At 37.0% G+C, this 23,305-nt stretch overlaps 1 protein-coding gene across 1 annotated transcript in view; it reads right to left on the bottom strand.

Annotated features, from left to right (window-relative positions):
- The window catches only part of LOC136035649 (synaptojanin-1-like), a 182,981-nt gene that overhangs the window by 79,027 nt on the left and 80,649 nt on the right, over positions 1-23,305 (bottom strand). The window contains exons 11-13 of the mRNA XM_065717555.1: positions 19,088-19,270; positions 13,950-14,058; positions 11,025-11,212 (exon numbers count right to left, since the gene is read on the bottom strand). Coding sequence (XP_065573627.1) covers positions 11,025-11,212; positions 13,950-14,058; positions 19,088-19,270 — 480 coding nt within the window. The remainder of the gene's footprint in view (positions 1-11,024; positions 11,213-13,949; positions 14,059-19,087; positions 19,271-23,305) is intronic.

Genomic DNA, 23,305 nt, shown 5'->3' with positions numbered 1-23,305 from the left:
GTCTTGGAGCTATTTAAATCCTGAACGGATCTCGTAACATTGGAAGGAGTTGGGGGGGCTAAAATCTTGGAAAACGCTTAGAGTGGATGGATAGGAATGAAACTTGATGGAAAAAATAATTATAAGTCCTAGAAACGTGATTGACATAACCGGAACGGATCCGCTCTCTTTTGGGGAGTTGGGGGGGGGGGGTTAATTCCGAAAAATTAAAAAAATGAAGTATTTTTAACATACGAAGGAGTGATCGGATCTTAATGAATTTTGATGTTTGGAAGGATATCATGTCTCAGAGCTCTTATTAAATCCCGACCGGATCTGGTGAAGGGGAAGTTGGGGGGGGGAATCTAAAATCTTGGAAAACACCTTCTAAATTTCATCGTCCTAGCTTACCTGGAAGTACCTAAAATAGCAACACCGGGACAGACAGCCAGGCCGACAGAATTTCCTTACTTACAGTTCATTAGCACGAAGTGTTTGATTTCTTGAGAACAAACCCTTTACAAAAAAGAAAAAGAAAGAACGAAAGGAGTATCATTGGGCCCTCTCTCTTAGTCATCCCTCCAAAACAGTAAACCAAATATCAGAGGACGCATAACGTAAGCAGCTGTGTATAAGCCTCATTTTGGAGGCAGTTTATGGCTTGCAGGAATGATATTAAAGTCTACATGCCAAGGAATTCGTAACAATTCTCAGCGGTGTGCTTCGGAGCTAGCAAACTACAACATCGTTTTCGAACACGATTTGAAATTGACACGTAATTTTTCTTTTTCCGTCATTAGGAGTCATATGTAACATTTAAAAAAGAGTAAAAAGAAGGCAACCTAGTTTTATTACGGAAAATATTTAGCCATTTACCAACAGGATTTTTTGGGTAAGATGTAAAGTAATTTGTTCTTCATGTTTGATAGTTTCAACCACTACTAACGTGGAACGCCACGTGTTGTACTCAGTTCCACTGCACTTGGAACAACTCTGCCAAGCTTTGTACCCGCCATCTGATGGCATGTGCCAAATTACCATCTCATTGGGTCATCAGCCAACCTCACTCTTTGTTTGTGTTAAGTGTGATTTATGATTCCGTTTTTATAAATTTCTTTGTTTGAGTTCGAAACACAGGCTCTATTGACACTTCTGCGGAAAGAGCTGAATAAGAAAAAATTCAGCCTTGTCTCATGACACTTATGTGAGACTGAATAGTTGTTTACAATAGATCTGCCTGTAGTTCAGTTAAGCAAGATATCCACACTCGATAGATTGTAGATAGCATGTCTGGAAAAATTACCGAATTTCAAAGACAGATGTACCGAAGAAGTGGGAAACTGATTGAGAACAGAAAAAAATTAGAAAGTATTCCCAACCGTTAAGATTACAGCGGTACAACTGTATACTCTCCAGAGAAAAATTTAGAAAGGTCTGAAGAAGCGTTATATAACTACAAGCCCCCCCCCCCCAATTGATCACCCTTTATTTCATTCGATTAATCTCTCACTTTTTTACTTATTACAATCTTTCTTAAATATCTCCTTGAACTAGTTAACCTAAAACTAAGGATGACGTCATACCTAGATTCACAAAGTTGGTTTGTTAAATATATTACATTTTATTTTTTCTCGATTGCCTAATGACGTCACAAATAATTTTAATTTAATCGTGTAAAACTCTATGACGTCATTCACAATATCAATAAGAGTTGTAGATTATTCAACTTCAGTACAAAAATAGACACCAGAGAAGTGAATAGTTATGTCAAATACACGCCATAGAAGTGAAAAAAGTAGACACACCATGTTAGATTTAAATTACAATGCTGCAGTAGCCAACATCAAAAGAAAAGCAGAAATTCTGAATCTTCTGAATCCTTCTGAAATTCTGAATCTTTTAATTTTATTTGTAGATTCCAACGTTGAGTATGCTGTCACTGAACTTCTTCTGAAAGCCGGGGCAAATCCTAAATGCTGGTTTCAAGTACCCACTTGCGACGTTGATTCCAACGTTGAGTAAGCTGTCATTGAACTTCTTGTGAAAGCCGGGGCAAATCCTAAAGACTGCTTTGAAGTACCCACTTACGAGACTGAATTAAACAAAACAAGTTTTTCTTTTTCAAACAAGTATGGGGTCAAACGCCTTTGCATGTTGCCGTTAGGAATGGAAGAGTTGATTTATGTGATTTACTTATTTTGTATGGTGCCGAAGTGGATGGAATAAATTTAAATAATGAAACACCTTTAGTTACTGCGATAAAAGCCAATAATTCAGAAATGGTCAAGTATCTTTTGAAAAGTGGGGCAAACCCAAACTGTTCTCAGTGTTTGCACCATGCAGTTAGTGAAGGAAAACAAAATTTATGTCAGTTACTTATCTCGTATGGTGCCAAAGTGGATGCAATTAATAGTCATTGTGAAACACCTTTAGTTACTGCTATATTAGCCAATAATTCCGACATGGTCAAGTATCTTTTGGAAAGAGGGGCAAACCCAAACTGTTCTCAGTGTTTGCACCATGCAGTTAGTGAAGGAAAACAAAATTTATGTCAGTTACTTATCTCGTATGGTGCCAAAGTGGATGCGTTGAATGCACATAATACAACACCTTTATTTCAGGCAATACAACAAAATGATTTGGACATTGTCAAGTATCTTTTGGAAAGTGGAGCAGATCCAAACTATGCTCAATGTTTGCTCCGTGCAGTTAGTCAAAGAAACAAAAATTTATGTCAGTTACTTATCTCGCATGGTGCCAAAGTGGATGCGTTGAATGCATGTAATACAACACCTTTAAATCAGGCAATACTACAAAATGATTTGGACATTGTCGAGTGTTTTTTGGAAAGTGGAGTAGATCCAAACTGTGCTCAGTGTTTACACCATGCAGCTCGGGAAGGAACAGCTGATATGTGTCGATTGCTTTTCTTGAAAGGTGCAGATTTAAATGCAATGAATGAAAATAATGAAACTCCTTTAATGTTAGCTATCAATGAGGCATTACAACAATCAGAGCTATGTCGTCTTAGGATTCCTAATTTACACGATATAATTACCTGTAACTCTCATTTACACGATAAGGTGTTTTTTTTTAAACATTTTTCCTATTATAATAAGTACCAGCTAGTGAGTCGTTTACTCACTAGCTTGAATAGTCAAATATTTGATTTGCCAGCAAATTCAGTGTAATGTAAATGTTTCTAGTGAATCGTTACTGTTGGTACTTTCTATGGTCAATAGATATCTATGCGATCCCCCTTTTGCACAATGCCAAACATTGGAAGATGTATGTCGACAGGCGATATTCAAGCAAAATAAAGATACTGATTTATCCAGAGTATATAAATGCATGAAGAGTTTGGACATACCAAGTTGCTTAGTTTTTGAAGAACATTTGAAATTTCTTTTGACAGTACCCCCCACAACATTTATACGTCTGTTGGAAGAAACTGATAGAAAAAAATTAACAGATGTTTCATTACCAAAAAGAAAGAGTGATGAAACAGATTTTGAGGGTGTACAGTCGAAACAGACGTAAACATTGAAGAAAGAGGTGAACTGAAAAGAGATTAAATTGAAAAAGTTATTCAATGGTAAATCCAAGAAGCATAGATAAAAAGTGACATGAAATAACTATTGGTCATGACTAAAAATTATTCTATTAAAAATTGTTTGTATTCTCATTCAAAATTTTTATGCTTTTTGTGCTTGCTTCTTTTGGTTGTTTGATTGCTTCTTCATTAATTTTTTTTTGTACTTTGAATCGTTTTTTTCTCAAATAAACCTAGACTTCTTATTATCTATAGACTTATAAGAGCAGATTGAAAGAGAAATGCATTTAGAAAACCTTAAACACTCTTTGGGGGACTCTCGAGATACTAGCCCCTACAACACGAAGAAGACGAAATGGACGGAGGACCTATAGTGGCGTATTGGGATTGTATCTCCGGCTGGTAATTCGAGACCAGAGTTCAAACTCAGCAGCAACAACACATTGGAGGCCTTAGGATTTGATTCTGGTAATGATTTTATGTAAAAAACATTACAAAAAATCCTGCAAAAATTACTCGAAATCCTAGTAATTTAGGATTTTTATACACCTAGGATAATATACGGTGTAATTTCAGTTAAAGCATAAGATTTTTGGGATATCACAAATATAGGGAAAGTATCACATGTATATAGCTTTGCAGGTTTGTATATACTGTATGAACCAAAATGTATGGGAACTATATAAGAGAGGAAACTGACACTAGTGTGGACGATTGAACGCTTCAATACAACCACTTCTTTATTTTGGACCGCCTTACATGCCATTTTACTTGTTATTAGTATTTTTTTTTTGTTAGAAGCTTCCTTTTGCTCACATATAACCTGGTCAATGGCCAAAGACTCCATAGATCCATTCTGGCTACGCTTACACCTATCATAGCAATACTTGAGCTGTTCCATAGCAATGTTTAAATTAGAAATCTACAAAACAAACAGACACAAATCTGAAATAGTATATTGATGATGGGTGCAAATACAGGATTTAGTTACGGCAGGGGGAGAGAAGAGGAAGAAGCTATTTTGACAAAAACACAAATATTAGTCGACGTATATGGATAATGCAAGGAAATTACAATATTTCGGGAAAGAGCCCAAATTTCCCCTCTGTGGCTAATTATTGGTCATTTAAACATGAAGTTGTAAGACTCGCACGCGAAACTCAATACTATCTCTAAGGCACTTTTTAGGTAAAAACATCATCATGCTACACCAATTCTATTTTGACATCTAAGCAGTACTCAGGAATTTACAAAAGTTTTATTGCCCATTCATACCCTAATCCGGGAAAGATTTATCCTATATCATTAAAAGGATCACACATTTCTCTTCATACCCCTGACACATAAGTTAAGATCGTTTTAGGCATTTTTGAGATAATTACATAAAATTGTCCCTGATTATAGATAGATCTCGCAAAACATTTTAGAAAACGGTAATATGTTTGGACTTATTGTCATTTTAAAAGAAGACTTATCATTTTGTTTGCCCAAAGAAGTTTTTTTTGCCACCCACAGAGCAGTAATTAAGAAATTATTCATGTTTCTAAGAACATTTGCGAATATGGAACTCCCCTTGGGTGCAAAATATGAGACAAAAAAGGTTATTCAAAATGAATAGGCATATTCATAATGTGTACTAGTAACCACCATATCCATGTAATTCCCAGAACTATATGCAACTCATTGCTGATCCGAGCGACATTGCGAAAATATCTAGAGAAATAAAAGAATAATTACAAAAAATAGAATGAAAAATCATTTATGTATAAGCAAAAGCCAATTTCTTTGTTTTTGAACACTGCATGAGAAACAGACCAAATGAATGAATTTACCTCACCATGTCAATCAATTTGTCCGGTACTTCATGTTCCCATTAAAACAGTAACAACGAACCGTATTAGCAATAAACCCCTCTTCTCCATTTTATCTTCTTTTCCACTTTCGTATAAAATTCAAATAAAAGTTCTCTGATTTTATGCTGTTTTTCTATGACATATTTATAGATAGCAGTGCTGAAATAATCCCATATTCTTAATGTAGGAATAACAGTGCCGTACCACGGGCAGTTTTAGGGGGGCAGAGGGAGCACTTGCCCCGGAAACAGATATTTTGGGGGTGCAAAAATTCCAAGAAATAATCTAATGGTTATGATTTTGTAATTTCTCAAGTTTTATTTCTAATAATTTTCAAGAATTTGAACATGTATATCTACATGAGTAAATTCACTTTGAATAATATTTCTTAGGTAAAACCAAACTGAAACTTAAACTAGACCTACGTTGCCTGAGCAATGTGAAGTGCTGCGGGAAACTTTGTCCGGCTTCGCCAAATAAAGTGTTGCGAGAGCAACAATTTGGTTTTCTTTCTTTGCTGTCGGTTAAACGCTGAAGTTGTCAGCGTATCGAAGCTTTTAAAACATTATGGTCAAAGAAGAACCCGATCAGTAATCACATGATCAAAGGCTATTCCTCAGCGTTGAAAAAAACAACAATAACAAAAGAATATCGAAAGAAGGGACTAGATTGACTTTGCAGCCAGTTGAACTTTATCCTTTTCAATCGTAGACATCGTGACGGATCAAGACTTGGAACAAGATTATACTACCAACTAGATCATATAAGATATTGTTCATTTTTGTTCAGTTTTCAGTCAGAGTTCAAGGAGTTAACAACAAAACCAGATTTCATTTCTTTTGGATAACATCCATGCTTACATCTAGACAAATTGTGTAACTAACTAGTTTAAACCACGATTGAAATAACGTTTCTCTCCTGCGTGGCTTTGAGCCAATATTGTGATATTTTTCGAATGGTGATAAAAAAAGTCTTATTGCTAATTAACGATACTCGATCAAATCAAGGAGTGATAAAGGTTTTACATTTTGCACTTTGATAAGTTTATAAGGGTGTAAAAGGCAGTCCAAACACGAGAGGCCGAGAAAATGCAAAGTGCCCAGTTCTTGCAAGAAATCAATTTTAAACTGGATTTATTACCGGTGCTTTCGCAGAAAGTTAATACGATTCCTGAACTTTCGGATAGCATTGATGCCATATAAGTACAGTTAAGTAGCATTATTACGCAGTTATCTAACAATGCTAAGACAAATGATGAAATTTAAAAAAGAGCTGGAAAATGTGAAATCTAACCTAGCAGTCTCTTATGAACGAGCCAACAAGCTCGAAGCAGATCAGAAAAGAACGAATTTAATCTTCTATAATTACACCCCTCAACAACTCGGCGATTATACTCTGAAGCAAGAAATAACGGGGTTATTAAATACCCCGTATTGTACGTCTATGCCGTCTCTCAGAATAAATCGAAGTGATATACTTGACATTTTTAGATTGAAATCAGGGCCGATAGTAGTAAAGCTAAACTCGGTTGAAATCAGAGACTATATTTTAAGAAACAGCTCCGTATTAAGAAGGTTTGGTTTATCGGTGGCTCCGGATTACACAGCTATACAAAGAGAGGCCCGTAAACATTTAAAGGAAATGTTGACTCTCGCGCAAAATGACGGCCGTGATGCAAAGTTACGAGGTGACAAATTATTCATCCAAGGCCGAATATTCAGGTACGATGGAAATTCAATAGTCGAGATTAAGCGTAATTTGAAGCCAGTACAAAATTCTGGTCCACCCTTTAGTGCTAGGCTCCCAAATGATCCCAATAATATTCCGACGAGGCTAGTTAGTGATGCCAGTGATAGTGATACTGAGACATTGGTACCATCGACCAGCACTCCTCAGGCAGTATCGACAGCTAAAAGACCTGCTAGTGCTATTGTCAGCCCAAATGACTTGTATCGACCAGGTACTCGTAATGTAGCACCCAAAGGAAGCCATTCGCCAAGAAAGAAGTTTAATGAAAGACATCGTGGTGGTTTTTCACGTGATTTTTATGACAATAAACACCGAAGTGTGTTAGCGGATATAAATAACCGCAGTCGTGAGTATTATCATGTTGCCTTTTCCCCGACTAAGACTAGTAACGAGCAATCTCAACCAAAGGCTAGTGATGTTAACGTGCTAACAGAAGGCGTAGAAACATAGGATATAGATGTGAAATGTGGGAAGCAATTAATTTTTGGTGTAGTGTATATACCTCCACAGAATAGTTCGTATAATCGAGAAAATACTTGGAAAATTTTAGGAGAAGAATTTTCGTTAATACAAAAAAGTTATAAAGATCTGGAGTGTGTGTTAATGGGGTATTTCAATGCTTATACCGGCCTGGAGGCTGAGATCCCAGACGTGTTGATCCCAGATTTTGGTGATTTTGTCCCAATTTGTTGTAGAATACCACGAAGCAACAAGGATGAAAAAAGAAAAATAAATGTATGGGGAAGAAAGCTCCTGGCGTTTTGTGGGGAACATGGTCTGATGATTACGAATGGTAGGTTTGGGAATGATAAGGGTAGGGGCGAGTTCACTTGCCTTTTGGGTCCAACTCCAAGTGTTGTAGATTATGTACTAATTAATACGCAATTTGTACCTGAATCAATAAATATGGGAGCATTAGATTTAGTTGGATCTGATCATAGAGCTATTATGCTTGAGGTGAAGATTGGGCAGTTTGTGGACCACGGTTCACGAGTAAGAAATTTCTACAATGCGGATTATAGAAAAATAGGTTTAGAAAAACGAATTAGAAATGATTTGACAGATAAAGATATTGAGGCATTTAAAAGGGAGCTCTTGGAGTCGCGTGTAAAAAATAAGTTGAAAGCGTTAGAAGACAATGAAAAAGATGCACATAATGTAATTATGCTGTTAAATGAAATAATGGGCAGTTGTGCAGAATCATGTGGCCTGACTAAAAAATTAAAAAAGGATGAGGGATATTTTGACTTGGATTGCAAGTTAATGAAAGAATAATCGAAATATTTATTAAATCGTTTGAATGAATTTGATAGCGCGGAAGATCAAAGTCTGAGATTGGCTAAATACAAAGATAAAAGAGGAGAATATAAAAGTTTAATAAAAAGAAAAAAAGAGTACGAGAATAAGAAGAAACTGGACTTTGCTGATGATTTTAGAAATAAGGACTTTAAAAAGTTTTGGGGCTATATAAAGAATGATAGTGGAAGGGGAAATGTTAATACCCAGGCTGTTCCGGATGCTGATTCATGGCCTGATTACCTAAATAATTTGGAAAGTGATTGTGCAGATCTTCAGGAGGTAGCGCATACCCCAGAGATGGTTATTTATCCTATGAGGGAACATGATTACGATTTAGTGGGTGATGTGAATGGCCAAGAGATTAAGTCAATATTTAAGAATTTAAAAGGTGGTACTGCTGCGGGTGTTGATGGTATACCAATATTGTTATTTAAGAATTTTCTTTCCATTTTGATGCCGATAATTGTTCTTCTTTGTAATAAGGTGTTAAAGTCAGGGCAATGGCCAAGCGCTTGGAAGACATCATTGTTAATACCACTTTTTAAGAGAGGAAACCCGAAGGCTCATGAAAATTATCGTTTAATAGCGCTTGTCCCTGCTTTAAGTAAGGTTTTGGAGAAAATATTAGATACCAGGCTTTCCAATTGGTTAAATAAAAATAATTTAATACATGAGGAACAAGGAGGTTTCAGGACAGGGTATGGGACGATAGATAGTTTGTTTATTTTAAAGGCATTAATAGATAAATATGGAAAGGGTAAAACTTGTCTTTATGTGGGATTTCTGGATCTCCATAAGGCTTTTGATAGTGTCGGCAGAGAGTTATTGAATGATGCCATGCTAAATATTGGCCTTCCCCATTCATTTGCTAGATTGATAGTGAGCATGTATACTTGTGTGAGTGGAATCATTCAAGTTGGTAATAGGTTTTCGAAGCTTTTTGATATTAAGCGGGGAGTAAAACAGGGCAGCACCCTTTCACCTAAGTTGTTTAATATTTTTATTAATGATGTTGTTAACTTTCTAGAGAATAGATGGGCTCCGAAAGTTAGCCTAGGGACTCAAAAACCATCTCTCTTATTATTTGCAGATGATATTGCTTTGGTGGCTAATAAACCACAAGATCTACAGACTCTTTTGAATCTCATAGAAAAATATTTGCAGATAAAAAAAATTAAGGCTGAATACTGAAAAGAGCGAAGTTGTTATTTTTAAAAAAAGGAGGGTTGGGGGCGATGAAAAATATACATTTAAATTTAATAATAAGGAACTATTTATAAGTAAAAGAATAAAATATTTAGGCTTTATCTTATTGGATAATGGAAGCCTAAGGAGTCATGTTGATGAAATAATTAAGAGAGGTAGGGTGGCCATGTCAGCAATATTTAGAAACCCGACGATAATGGGGATTAAAAACCTAAAAATGCATAAAAGAATATTTAACACAAACATTTTACCCGTGATAGAATATGGAGCAGAGATATGGGGTGGAGAAACGGTGCAGCAACTGGAGTCCCTTCAGCTCCAGTATTATAAAAGAGTGTTTGGTCTACATCAGACAACTCATTCACAGATTCTGAAAGGTGATATGGGCCTGTTTTTTTTAAAGCTACGTAGGTATATTTTAATGCTTAGATTCTGGTAGAAGTTAACTAAGAGTAATGAAGATAGACTAGTAAGAGCGGCATATGAAGAGATGTTGAAATGTGGTTTAAAAACCTCGTGGCCATCCCGAATTAAATCATTACTAGATAAATGTAGGAATGGCTTATTTATGGAATAATGGTCTTTGCTCTAGTGATGTACCAACAAATTTAGAAAGCCAGGTGCGATTTATATTAGAGAGTCAGGAAATTCGGCATTGGCAAGGGCTGGTTTTAGATTCTACAACCCTACAACATTATAATCAGGCAAAACCTAGTTTTGGAGAGGAAGTTTATTTTAAATTTAATTTACCGGCTATGATCCTACGTCGTTGGATTCAGCTTAGGGCGAATTAGTTTCCAATCCAGAACAGGCAAAAAACTTTCGACAAAAATAAAATGATAGTTGGTCCTGATAGGCGGTATGTTTGTCCCCTTTGTAATGATGATGATGAAGATTTGGATCATTTTCTCCGGGAATGCCCGGTGCTCTTGGATTTACGGGAAATTTATTTGCATGGGATTAATTTGATGCTTCCGGGTATTCTACAAAATAGTAACCCAACCACAATATTTCGAGTGGGAGTATATATAGATAAATCCTTAATAAGAAGAAAAAGTTTTATATGATTATTTTCTTTTGTTGTTAGATTAGGCACTTTTTGCGTTGAATTCTGCTTTTTTGTGCGTGTTTGTAATTCTTACTGTTGTTAATTTCCTTGCTTGTTTGTTATTTATTTATATTTTTGTGTGTATATGGCCCATGGGTTTTTGAAATACACCTATCTATCTATCTATCTATATATACAAGTTTTTGATATCTTTTCCTTTTTTGCAACCCCCCTCCAAAAAATATCCCCGCACACCTGAAAGAAAATCCTGGATATGACCCTCATAAGGACCTAAGAGACAAATGTAAAATAGGTTCATAAGTAATTTGTTACTAACCTGCCGCTCCACCGAGTCCTGTTTTCACAGTATCTGTGCTAACTTCCCTAATATATGGAGCAAGCTCTGGCTTTACAAAGACATATAAACAAACGCCAACTAATTGAACAGATGTCAAAAGTCCGTATTTTCTATCTCTTGACAAAACTTTCTCCAGCTCTATTGCCCAAGATCGAGCATTTTCAGAACTAAAACAAGAAAAACAGGAATAATATTTATTTATTCGTAAACATCTATCCTAAGAAATGACTGTATTTCATATGTAAATATTGCCGATACCTTAAGGAAGGCAACTAAAGCCTTGTTTTTTTGTTTGTTTTTTTTTAGTATTATACCATTGTAAGTTCATGAAAACAGGTCTCTTAGCCAGAAGGAATAATTGAATAGTCCCTACTTAATGATAAGATTACATATATATAAAATATAATAAAAGGCCAACGCTCATCATTGAAAACTTTTGCCCAGGAGAAACCGGCTGCAGCTGGCCTTTTAGGGAGGTGCACACGTGCCGTTTTAGCCTAAAATGGATTCGAAGTGATAATTTTTGTTAATAACTAGTAAACTAGGTAAACAAAAAATCGATAGATAATGATGATTTGCAAAGTGAATGAATGCACTGAAGCGAAGCAAAAGTAAAGTAATGAGTCTGAGTCCGTTGATTTTTGAATTAAAATGGAATAGTTGTGGGCATCAAGTCATGGCTAATTGTAGAAAAAGCCAAGACAGATAAGTTGTCGGAAGAAAAAAATTTGCACAGGTTCAAAAAATTGTATCAGATCACAATAACAAATCAAGGCTTGGAAGCGTGGGCACTCGGAAAGACGGAGGAGGGTTTATTAGATGTTTTCCGGAGAATTTGCCTACGGATTGTTAGGGCACCCGTCTGTCTGGCTGGATTTGAAACAGTAGGTTGTACGAAAAGTATGGTTCTATCCTGCTTTCTAGGGTTACAATGAGAGAAAGGTTGAGATAGCTAGGGCATGTTCTGCATATGAAGAATAACAGATTGCCGAAGATTGTCTTTTTCAGCCAACCGTCTAGAGATAAACGGAAAGCAAGTCATTCACGGTTAGGGTGGGAAGATGTCATAAAGAACGATTTAAGGGACATGGGAACTTCCTGGGAGGTTGTAAAGATGAAGGCTTTGAATAGATTGGGATGGAGGAGGAACGTGCGTAGCTGTGTTGGCCTCAGGCGGCTTGGTGCTGCGGTGAGTTGTTAATAGTGGTAGTAGTAAGCTTTCAGAGAACGGTGAGGGTGGCGTTGAATTGAACCGAAATACATTATGTATATATAGGTTATCAAAAGAGTGTATTAGTAATTTTACACGGCTAAGTCAAGTTCTGTGGATGAAAGATGACAATCTGTCAAAGACCGTCCTTTTCGGCCAACCATCTAAGGGTCAAACAAAAGCAGTTTGTCCCCGAATTAGGTAGGAGATGATCGTAATTTTTTTTAAGGGAAATGGGAACTTCTTGGGAGGGTACAAAGAGGGAGGCTTTAAAAAGATTAGAATGGAGGAGCGTGCGCAGCTGTGTCGCCCTGAAGCGACATAGTGCTGCAGTGAGTTGTTAGTAATAGTAGCGATTTGATACGTTTGGCGGTAGACACTTCAAAAATACTCTTTTCACGAAACCTGAGAAATGTACGACACCACAGTACTTTACCATTTTAACATGAGTGAATACTTCACATTTTAAGGGGCACTACAATTTATTCACGATTATCACTTTAAAGCCCCCTGGCTTTTCAAGAAAAAGCGCATAACGTTATCAGCACTCTGTTTTATTTAAACTTTTGGATTAGATTAATAGGAGCCGTCAGATTTTTTTTTTCAATTTGAAACGTCTCGTTCAAAAGAAAACCTATTATTTTAGATGTGTACAAAGGGGATGAAAAATCATCAACTTGCCGTTTTTTCCAACTTAAAAAAAAGTAAAATAGAAACCCTCTTCTAGGCAAAGCAACCATTTCCAATTGAATCTCAACATACTATCAGCGTATCTAAAATGTCACTTCTTAAATGAACACAAGTTTAAAGACAAATTAGTTAAGATTTGCAACAGGACACCAAAACACTACAACGTGGACTTAAGTCGCCGAGTAAGAACTTGGCCCATTTTCGCCCTGATTGTTTTTGGATCGTTTTTCATTGGCTCGTTTTCTCATGAAACCACAGCAGTTCATTTTTACGACAAGTCAGTTCTTGGTAAACTTCTACATTGACTCTAAAATTTAAACGATGTCAGAGAAACCACTACAACCCTCTTCCAGGTTTCTACGACCATCCGTTCTATAAGGTATGGACAGGAAAATAAATAGTAAATAGAAGATAGGATAGGAAATAGAAGAAAATAGGAAGATAAATAGGAAAAAATTAATAGGAAATAAATAAATAGGAAATAAATAAATAGGAAAAAATAAATAGGAAGATAAAAATAGGAAAAAATTATAGATAAATAGAAGAAAATAGGAAAATAAAACATATGTGAGACACAACACTCTTAACTAAATCGACACTACTGCGATGACACTGACAATTTAAAAGCCTAACTCTATGATGAATTTCAAGGTAGCATCTTTGTAGAGTGCGACCCACTTAAGAGCCAATAGCCCTTACTCTACTCATGTGGCGGCTTGGGCCTTGGGTGCTTGCAATGGGTAGACTTAGGAGATTTTGATTCCCAAGAATTAGAATACACAAAGGATATGTCTCCCATTGAAATGGCTGTGAAGAGCAGGTGCAACTATTGTGAAATGGATACAAGATGTACAAAACTGTCATCTATTTAATTTATCACATTTAACCTTGTTTTGTCCTTTCAAAAAGCCTTTCAGAAGTACATTCTGACAAATGGACAACTAAAAAGATAAAAAAAATTACAAGGATAAGTAAACTAATGGCCAGAGAATTTACAATCTCACCTAGCAGCCATTATGTTTGAAGCATTTAGATCCACCATTTCTTCAAAGCCAATGGCATAAATATCTACTTCATCTTCATTAACAGGAGCTTCTTCAACATCCACAAGAGCTGCAATAAAAAAGAAAATTCTCCTTCGTTTACTAAATTAAAGTCTGGTTTCATTCCGCAAATAAAACAACACCCAAGCTGCTTATGAGCAATTATGATGCAAGAGACTTAAAAAAAATTAAATATAGGTAATGCATCTGCATAACTTAATAGACTTAATTCACAGAGATCAAGGCTTAACCCACCAGAAATCTGTTTTGTAACCTTAGAAGGCAAAGTGTTAAATAATATCGGACTTAAAACCGAACCTTGTCGAAGTCCTCTATTAAGTTTAACTAAGTCTCTCAAGTCCACGTTTCACTCTTAAATAGCAATTGGAATACCATTGAAAGTTCTTAAGCTGAACTGGCGCGAAATGACAACAAACAACAAAGAGAGATAAAACTCTACAAAAACAAGAGTTAAGAGCTCATATGGCACTTGTGACGAGGCAAGAAGAGCTAAGAGCCAAGAGCTCATATGGTATGAGCTCTAACAAAATTCTAAGAGCCAATAGATTGATTTAAAAGGAAAATCAGAGGCTTGATGACGGTCGGGTTTTAAAATAAGAGCTCTGAGTCACGATGTCCTTCTAAATATCAAAATTCATTAAGATCCGATCACCCACTAGTAAGTTATAAATACCTCATTTTTTCTAATTTTTCCTCTCCCTTTAGCCCCCCAGATGGTCGAATCTGGGAAAACAACTTTATCAAGTCAATTTGTGCAGCTCCCTGACACGCCTACCAATTTTCATCGTCCTAGCACGTCCCGAAGCACCAAACTCGCCAAAGCACTGAACCCCTCCCCCCAACTACCCCAGAGAGCGAATCCAGTACGGTTACGGCAATCACGTATCTACGACATTTGCTTATTCTATCCACCAAGCTTCATCCTGATTCCTCCACTCTAAGCGTTTTCCGAGATTTCCGATTTACCCCTCCAACTCCCCCCAATGTCAACAGATCTGGTCGGAATTTGAAATAAGAGCTCTGAGACATGAGTTCCTTCTAAAAATCAAATTTCATTAAGATCCGGTCACCCGTTCTTAAGTTAAAAATACCTCAATTTTTCTAATTTTTCCAAATTAACAACCCCTAGCTCCCCAAAGAGCACGGATCCGTACCAATTATGTCAATCTCGTATCTATAACTTGTGCTTATTCTTCCCATCAAGTTTCATCCCGATCTCTCCACTCTAAGCGTTTTCCAAGATTTCCGGTTTCCAAGATTTCTGTTTACCCCCTCCAACCCTCTATGTCCCCGGATCCAATTCAAATTGAAAATAGAGCATCTGAGACATAAAATTCTTCTATATATCAAGTTTTATTAAGATACGATCACCCATTCGTGAGATGCCTTGCTTTTCACGTTTTACAAGAATTCCGGTTTCCAAGATTTCTGTTTACCCCCTCCAACCCTCTATTTCCCCGGATCCGATTCAAATTGAAAATAGAGCATCTGAGACATAAAATTCTTCTATATATCAAGTTTTATTAAGATCCGATCACCCATTCGTGAGATGCCTTGATTTTCACGTTTTACAAGAATTGCGGTTTCCCCCTCCAACTCCCTTCAATGTCATCGGGTCTAGTCGGGATTTAACAAAGTGTTCTAAAGCACAAGATCCTTCTAGATATCAAATTTTATTAAGATCTGATCAACTGTTCTTAAGTTACAAATACCTCATTTTTTCTAATTTTTCCGAATTACTTCCCCCCCCCCCACTCCACCAAAGAGAGCGGATCCGGTCCGGTTATGTCAGTCGCCTATCTTGGACTTGTGCTTATTCTTTCCACCAAGTTTCATCCTGATCCCTTCACTTTAAGCGTTATCCAAGATTCCCCCCCCCCCCTAATGACACTGGATCCGGTCGGGATTTAAAATAAGAGATCTAATTTTTCCAAATTAACAGCCCCCCGCTCCCCAAAGAGAACGGATCCGTTCCAATTATGCCAATCACATATCTAGAATTTGTGCTTATTCTTCCCATCAAGTTTCATCCCGATCTCTCCACTATAAGCGTTTTCCAAGATTTCTGTTTCCCTCCTCCAACCCCCATGTCCCCGGATCCAACTCGAGCAGAAAATGGAGCATCTGAGACATAAGATCCATCTATATATCAAGTTTCATTAAGATCCGATCACCTATTTGTAAGATAAAAATACCGCAATTTTCACGTTTTCCAAGAATTCCAGTTTCCCTCTCCAAACCCCCCCCCCCCCCAATGTCACAGAATCTGGTCGGAATTCAAAATAAGAGCTTTAAAGCACAAGATCCTTCTAAATATCAAAAATCATTAAAATCTGGTCACCCTTTCGTAAGTTACAAATACCTCATTTTTCCGAATTACCCCCCCCCCCAACCAAATCCACCAAAGAGAGCGGATCCGGTCCGGTTATGTCAGTCACGTATCTTAGACTTGTTTTTATTCGTCCCTTCCAGTTTCATCTTGATCTCTCCGCATTAACTATTTTATAAGATTTCCGCCCCCCCCCCAACTGCCCCCCAATGACACTGGATCCGGTTGAGATTTAAAATAAGAGATATGAGTTACGAGGTCCTTCTAAATATGAAGTTTCACGAAGATCCGATTACTCCTTCGTAAGTTAAAAATACGTCATTTTTTCTAATTTTCAGAATTAACCCCCCCCCCCAATGACACTGGATCCGGTTGAGATTTAAAATAAGAGATATGAGTTACGAGGTCCTTCTAAATATGAAGTTTCACGAAGATCCGATTACTCCTTCGTAAGTTAAAAATACGTCATTTTTTCTAATTTTCAGAATTAACCCCCCCCCCCCAATAGATCGGATCCGTTCCAATTATGTCAATCACGTATCTAAGACTTCTGCTTATTTTTCCCACCAAGTTTCATCCCGATCCCTCCACTCTAGGTGTTTTCCAAGATTTTAGGTTCCACCCCCAAAACTCCCCCCAGTCACCAGATCCGGTCAGGATTTAAAACAAGAGCTTTGAGACACGACATCGTTCTAAATATCAAATTTCATTGAGATCCAATCACCCGGTCGTAAATTAAAAATACCTCACTTTTTATAATTTTTCAGAATTAACCCCTCCCCCCGCCCCCAAAGAGAGCGGATCCGTTCCGTTTATGTCAATCATGTATCTAGGACTTGTCCTTATTTTTCTCACCATGTTTCATCCCGATCCCTCCACTCAAAGTGTTTTCTAAGATTTTAGGTTTCCCCTCCCAAATCCCCCCCCCCCCAATGTCACCAGATCCGGTCGGGATTTAAAATAAGAGGTCTGAGACACGATAATATCTTAGACTTGTTTTTATTCGTCCCTTCCAGTTTCATCTTGATCTCTCCGCATTAACTATTTTATAAGACTTCCGGCCCCCCAACTGCCCCCCAATGACACTGGATCCGGTTGAGATTTAAAATAAGAGATATGAGTTACGAGGTCCTTCTAAATATGAAGTTTCATGAAGATCCGGTTACTCCTTCGTAAGTTAAAAATACGTCATTTTTTTTAATTTTCAGATTTAACCCCCCCCCCCCCAATAGATCGGATCCGTTCCAATTATGTCAATCATGCATCTAAGACTTCTGCTTATTTTTCCCACCAAGTTTCATCCCGATCCCTCCACTCTAGGCGTTTTCCAAGATTTTAGGTTACACCCCCCAAACTCCCCCCAGTCACCAGATCCGGTCAGGATTTAAAACAAGAGCTTTGAGACACGATATCCTTCTAAATATCAAATTTCATTGAGATCCAATCACCCGGTCGTAAATTAAAAATACCTCACTTTTTATAATTTTTCAGAATTAACCCCTCCCCCCGCCCCCAATTACCCCAAAGAGAGCGGATCCGTTCCGTTTATGTCAATCATGTATCTAGGACTTGTCCTTATTTTTCTCACCATGTTTCATCCCGATCCCTCCACTCAAAGTGTTTTCTAAGATTTTAGGTTTCCCCTCCCAAATCCCCCCCCCCCCCCAATGTCACCAGATCCGGTCGGGATTTAAAATAAGAGGTCTGAGACACGATAACCTTCCAAACATAAAATTTCATTAAGATCTAATCAACCGTTCGTAAGTTAAAAATACTTCATTTTTTCTATTTTTTCCGAATTAACCGGCCCCCACTCCCCCCCCCCAGATGGTCAAATCGAGAAAATGACTATTTCTAATTTAACCTGGTCCGGTCCTTTATACGCCTGCCAAAAAACTTTACATTTCGGTTTATAGTTTCTGATTAGTCAAATTCTTCTACTTTAGGTCCTAAGAAATAACGTGCCCCCCAAACAAAATTCTCAGTAGCCTACGTGACTGACAGGGCTACAAAAAATAAAGGAGCGTTCTGAACTTTGAACAAGGATCACTCGATTAGAAACTGTCTAAGTACTTAGACAACCTTCATCAATCCGTACAAGTGGACAGAAATAGATTTCTAGCGGACGTCTAATTAATTACTGTCAGAAATTTAAGTAATATACTTGATTCTGGACCGGCAATATGTATATTTTCTTATAAAACATTTGAAGAAAAAAAGAAGAGAAACTAAATAGCCGTCCAGACAAAAAAAAAATGTAAATAAAAAAATTAACTTTAATACTCTTATGCTGAAGGGTAATAACTTTTGAAATTAGATCTGTTTTGTAGCAGAAACAGTTATCGATAGTTCAAAATAGCTTTAAAAGAAGAAAATCACCGGCATATATGCACATTCTTCAAAACGTATTGAGGGACTAATCATATTAAGTAACAATAACAATAAAAGCGATTATACACACACACAAAAAACAAGTAAATAAAAAACAATAGCAACTGAAAGTATGATCTTTAATATGTTATTTTGAAAGATACAAGATCTAAGGATTAATACTAATATACACAAACAAGGGCACATCCAGGATTATCGTTAAGGGGCGGGAGTGGGAGTTAACTTTATAAAAACTTTAAAAAACGCATTACAATTTGTTTATATGCATTTTGTTACGTTTTTACGAGTCGGACAAAAATTTTGGGGAGGGAGGATTCAAACTCAGTACCCCCCTCCCGATACAAGTAAAATTACTTACATCTTGACTTAGACAATTTTTGTGCATCAAGCAACCAATCAGCTAGAGAAACATTTTTGTAGACGACGCTTCGAAAGTGATTCCCTCCATTGACGTTATACGTCGCTGCAGAAATACGCAAAGGAACAGGATGTGTGTACTCCGGAAATCGTGAGCAAATTGCTCTAAGAAACGTATTTGAACCTAAAAGTAAGAGATAAATATATATATATATATATATATATATATATATATATATATATATATATATATATATATATATATATATATATATATATATATATATATATCTTGAAAGAATTCTTTTACTTAAAATACTTTATACAAATTTTTGAAGACATAAAAGGAAAAAAAATAACCAGAGCGAAAAAACTATTCGGACATTGTGATGGCGTTCAAAAGACGATCTGAAAAAAGTGCAGGCTGTTACATTTTCTGAGCTTTCGATGTCAAAATAATTAACCCGTTTTCATATAGACAAACTACTCAGATTATAGCCTATTATTAGAAACGCGACAATTAATAAAACAGAAATAGAAGAATTCAATAGAAGAAATAGAAGGCAACACTTTGCACACAGTTTTGTTAAGTGATAAAGATTAGAAAAGTAAAGAGACAACTCCTTACAGGCATAGTGATTCAACTCCAATCAGACTTTATCATACGAAAGGACGGTTCAGATGGCTTGAGCAATACTTCTGGAAAGAAGACTTTATATAATTCGCTCCTCCAAGATTTGTTTTCACCTAGATTTTTAGGGTATTTTTTACCGGGAATAGTTTTTTTGGTATTGTCACTGGAAAAAGAACAACAATAAATTGATTTCTTCAGTTTCAATACAATTTGAAAAAAAAAACATTTTGCATATAATTCTGCTAATTAGCCGACATTGTGGAACGTCAGGACACCTGGAATGATACTTTTTCTGTAAATTTTTAGCCGTTTGCACAACAAACTTTAACTTGGTGCACTTGCCCCCCCTCCTTTTTTTACAAACATCATTCGGGCTATGAAGTCCCAGTGAACCAGGCAACATACCCTACAAGTTTCAAGCAAGTCAGACAATCATTTTTTCCAAATCATTGAAAGATTTCAAGCCTGGGAAAGCCTTCTGATCCCCCGCAACCCTACCCCTTCCCCTACCACCAATTCTTGAGCAGAGAGGTTATCAGTTTTTTCCTCCGTTTGGAATAAAACTTACGGGGTAAGTGTCTTCAACGAATAGAACATGGAAATAATGACTTAAAGGGACTTAAACCCCTTCGTAAATTTTTTACTGTGCTCTGATATGTCTGAAATTTACAGGGCAAAAATCTTGGGGCACGATCGAAGATGGGACGAATTTTCCGAGAAGTTCGCCCTTTCCGAGCTTCGTCTATTTTCTATGGGAAAATTCTCAGATCCTAAGATCACTTTCAGGTCCTTCTCAGATCTCAGAGTTCTCAGAGCTTTAGATCTTTTTTTCGGGCTGACGCGCTAGCAGAATTAAAAAAAACAAAGAAAGAAGAAAATCAGAGATTCCCTGAACCAGGAGAAACAAATGATACTCTAACCTTTTTAAGATTTTAGGGTGTTGTAAACTCGTCCTAATTTTGGCAAATTCTGTTAGATTTAAGTTCAACTTGATTATTCTTTTTAATTTATCTTTGTTTTAGGTTTCATCCGCTGAATTATGGTGATACGTGTTATTTTTAAGTTTGGCTTATTATTATGTTATTATTTAACGTGCAATTATATTAATACACAGGGGTGTTCCGGGCCTCTTTTCATTGGGAGGGGGGAACTTAGTATATTTTACCGAATCGCTACCTGATTTTCACCGAATTGAAAAAAAAGATTGACCTTTAAATATACTTTATAGAGATGGCATAATATGTATAAGATCATAATTGGAGAAAAATTCGCAAAGTTTTCATTCCTTTCCACTTTTGAACTATCTGAGACAAGTAACACTGATCCCCAAAAAATCAAAATCAAATAAAAAAAATCCAAAAAAAAAAACTGGTCAACAAATCCGTAACCAGGATTTTTGTTGGGAGAAGGATTTTGGGGGAGGGGTGGAGTACAAAAGACAGATGTTAAAATAATTTTCGATGGGGGGAGGGGAGATTATAGCGACAAATATTTTTTACCTGATATTGACGAATGTAATAATGTGAAGTAAATTTATATTAGCAAATGTGAGATGGCGGAATTACTGCAATATTAACGCAAATTAATTCCAAGGATTGGAGATACCGCCCCTCCGCCCCACGCCTGGAAATAAAGGGCTTGTTTAACTCCTTTGAGACGTCCAGAACGTAATTCTGGTCAATATACACTGCGATAAAAAGAGATTTCATGCCTGAAAATATTGATTGTAAGTCATCATTTCCACTCACTATGGCTTCATCAGGTAGTAGCAGAGCCTTACGATTTGGTGAGGCAGTTATCGGCACAGAAATACTTTCACTGACAAAAGCTGCAGGTAGTAGCATAGCCTTAGGATTTGGTGAGGCAGTTATCGCCACAGAAATACTTTCACTGACAGAAGCTACAGGTAGTAGCAGAGCCTTAGGATTTGTTGAGGCAGTTATCGCCACAGAAATACTTTCACTGACAGAAGCTACAGGTAGTAGCAGAGCCTCTGGATTTGGTGAGGCAGTTACCGCCACAGAAATACTTTCACTGACAAAAGTTGCAGGTAGTAGCAATGTGGTCATCTTGCTTTTGCTTCTTTGACGCCGTAAACGGGTCTTCAAACACCGGCTCAATTACATATTTAAGTGCTTCTTCAAGATTGCTATGAATACGACAAACAAAATCTTTAAAACAGTCTTTATTTATTTTAGCATCACATTCACAGCATTTGACGGTTATGCAGTTGGGTCTGGTTACAGAAACATTACGCTTCTTATTACCATCCAAGCATAATTTTACAAAACCACGAGTACGTTACTAAAAAGAAATGTAACTATGCGATAAATTCTACTTAGCCTTTCTTTTCAAACCCGTTTTTAAATGGCCGATTGACTGAGAAAAATACAGTCTTATAATTTTTTTTCTTGTTTCCGACGGCGCTGAACACCTAACTTGGGTAAGATAAAGGGAGGGTAACTCCAAATCGTAAGAAGCTTCCAAAGGGGAGAAGAAAAATTTACAGAACAGATTAAATGAAGATGAAATAATTGTTATATAGAATGGTAAAAATCCCCATCAAGTCGGAATGAAATCGCTTTCGAATTGCATTTCTTGTAAACTAAATCAAAAGGCGCTCGATTTGACAAGTTGTTTCTCAGTCGAGTGAGTAATCATCGGTACTTGTCTGTTAAACAGAACACACCCAATAAGTGAAGTTAGGTCAATCCAGAATGCATGCGGTGTAAGCACCTTTGCTTACACCGCATGCATGCGGCCTACGCTGCAATTGATGCAGACATAGTCCTTGCTCTGCAGAAACCCTCGGGACGTTTCTTTCTTTTTACCTGTGAGAAGTGCTTAAACCAGGGTAATATAACCAGCTCTAAAGTTCTCAGTAATAATGTATCTGTTCAATGCAGTAGCTTTGTTACTAGTCAAACAACACAAACCGACCTAGAGTATTCTCAGTCACCACATACAGATGAAGAGGGTCTTACAACAGATTATATTCCTGAACGACATGTCTGCAGATTTCACATAAGGCGAGGCTGTAGAAAGGGAGATAATTGCACGTTTCTCCATATTTGCGTGGATTATTTCAAAGGCATCTGCCGTGATGAGTGTTGTATTCTGCCTCACAGATCTCTGTGTAAAAAATTTGCTCATGGCCTTTGTTTCATGAACTGTTGTCCTAATGTGCATCTCGCTTCCCCCAGAAGGAAAAAGCTACGTTCCAATGCTGAATTGCGAAGTTCAAAAACGGGGAGCGAAAAATTCCACCTCTGTTAAAACATGGTTGCCAAAGACAACAATTTACAGTCCCACTTATGAGCTTGAAGCTCAAACCACCTGTCTTAAATCAGCCAAAGCAGATCCCTCCCCCCTCATACCAACCACTCCTCGTGAAACCTTGGAGAAACTGGCAAGAACCAACATCTGCCAGCCTTCCAACAATATATCCAGTACTAACAACCAACCAGTTTGGAATTTCAAAGAAATCAAAGATCCACCCACCCCTCAAACCATGTCTTCCGAGTATCCCAACTTGGAACAGATTCAATGTGCTGGCAATGAGATTCGAGACCACAGTGTAAAGCC

This window comes from Artemia franciscana, chromosome 14, assembly GCF_032884065.1.
Source record: "Artemia franciscana chromosome 14, ASM3288406v1, whole genome shotgun sequence".
NCBI lineage: Eukaryota > Metazoa > Arthropoda > Branchiopoda > Anostraca > Artemiidae > Artemia > Artemia franciscana.
Note: the sequence above shows the minus strand (reverse complement) of the source record. Positions and strands in the feature narration are given on the sequence as shown.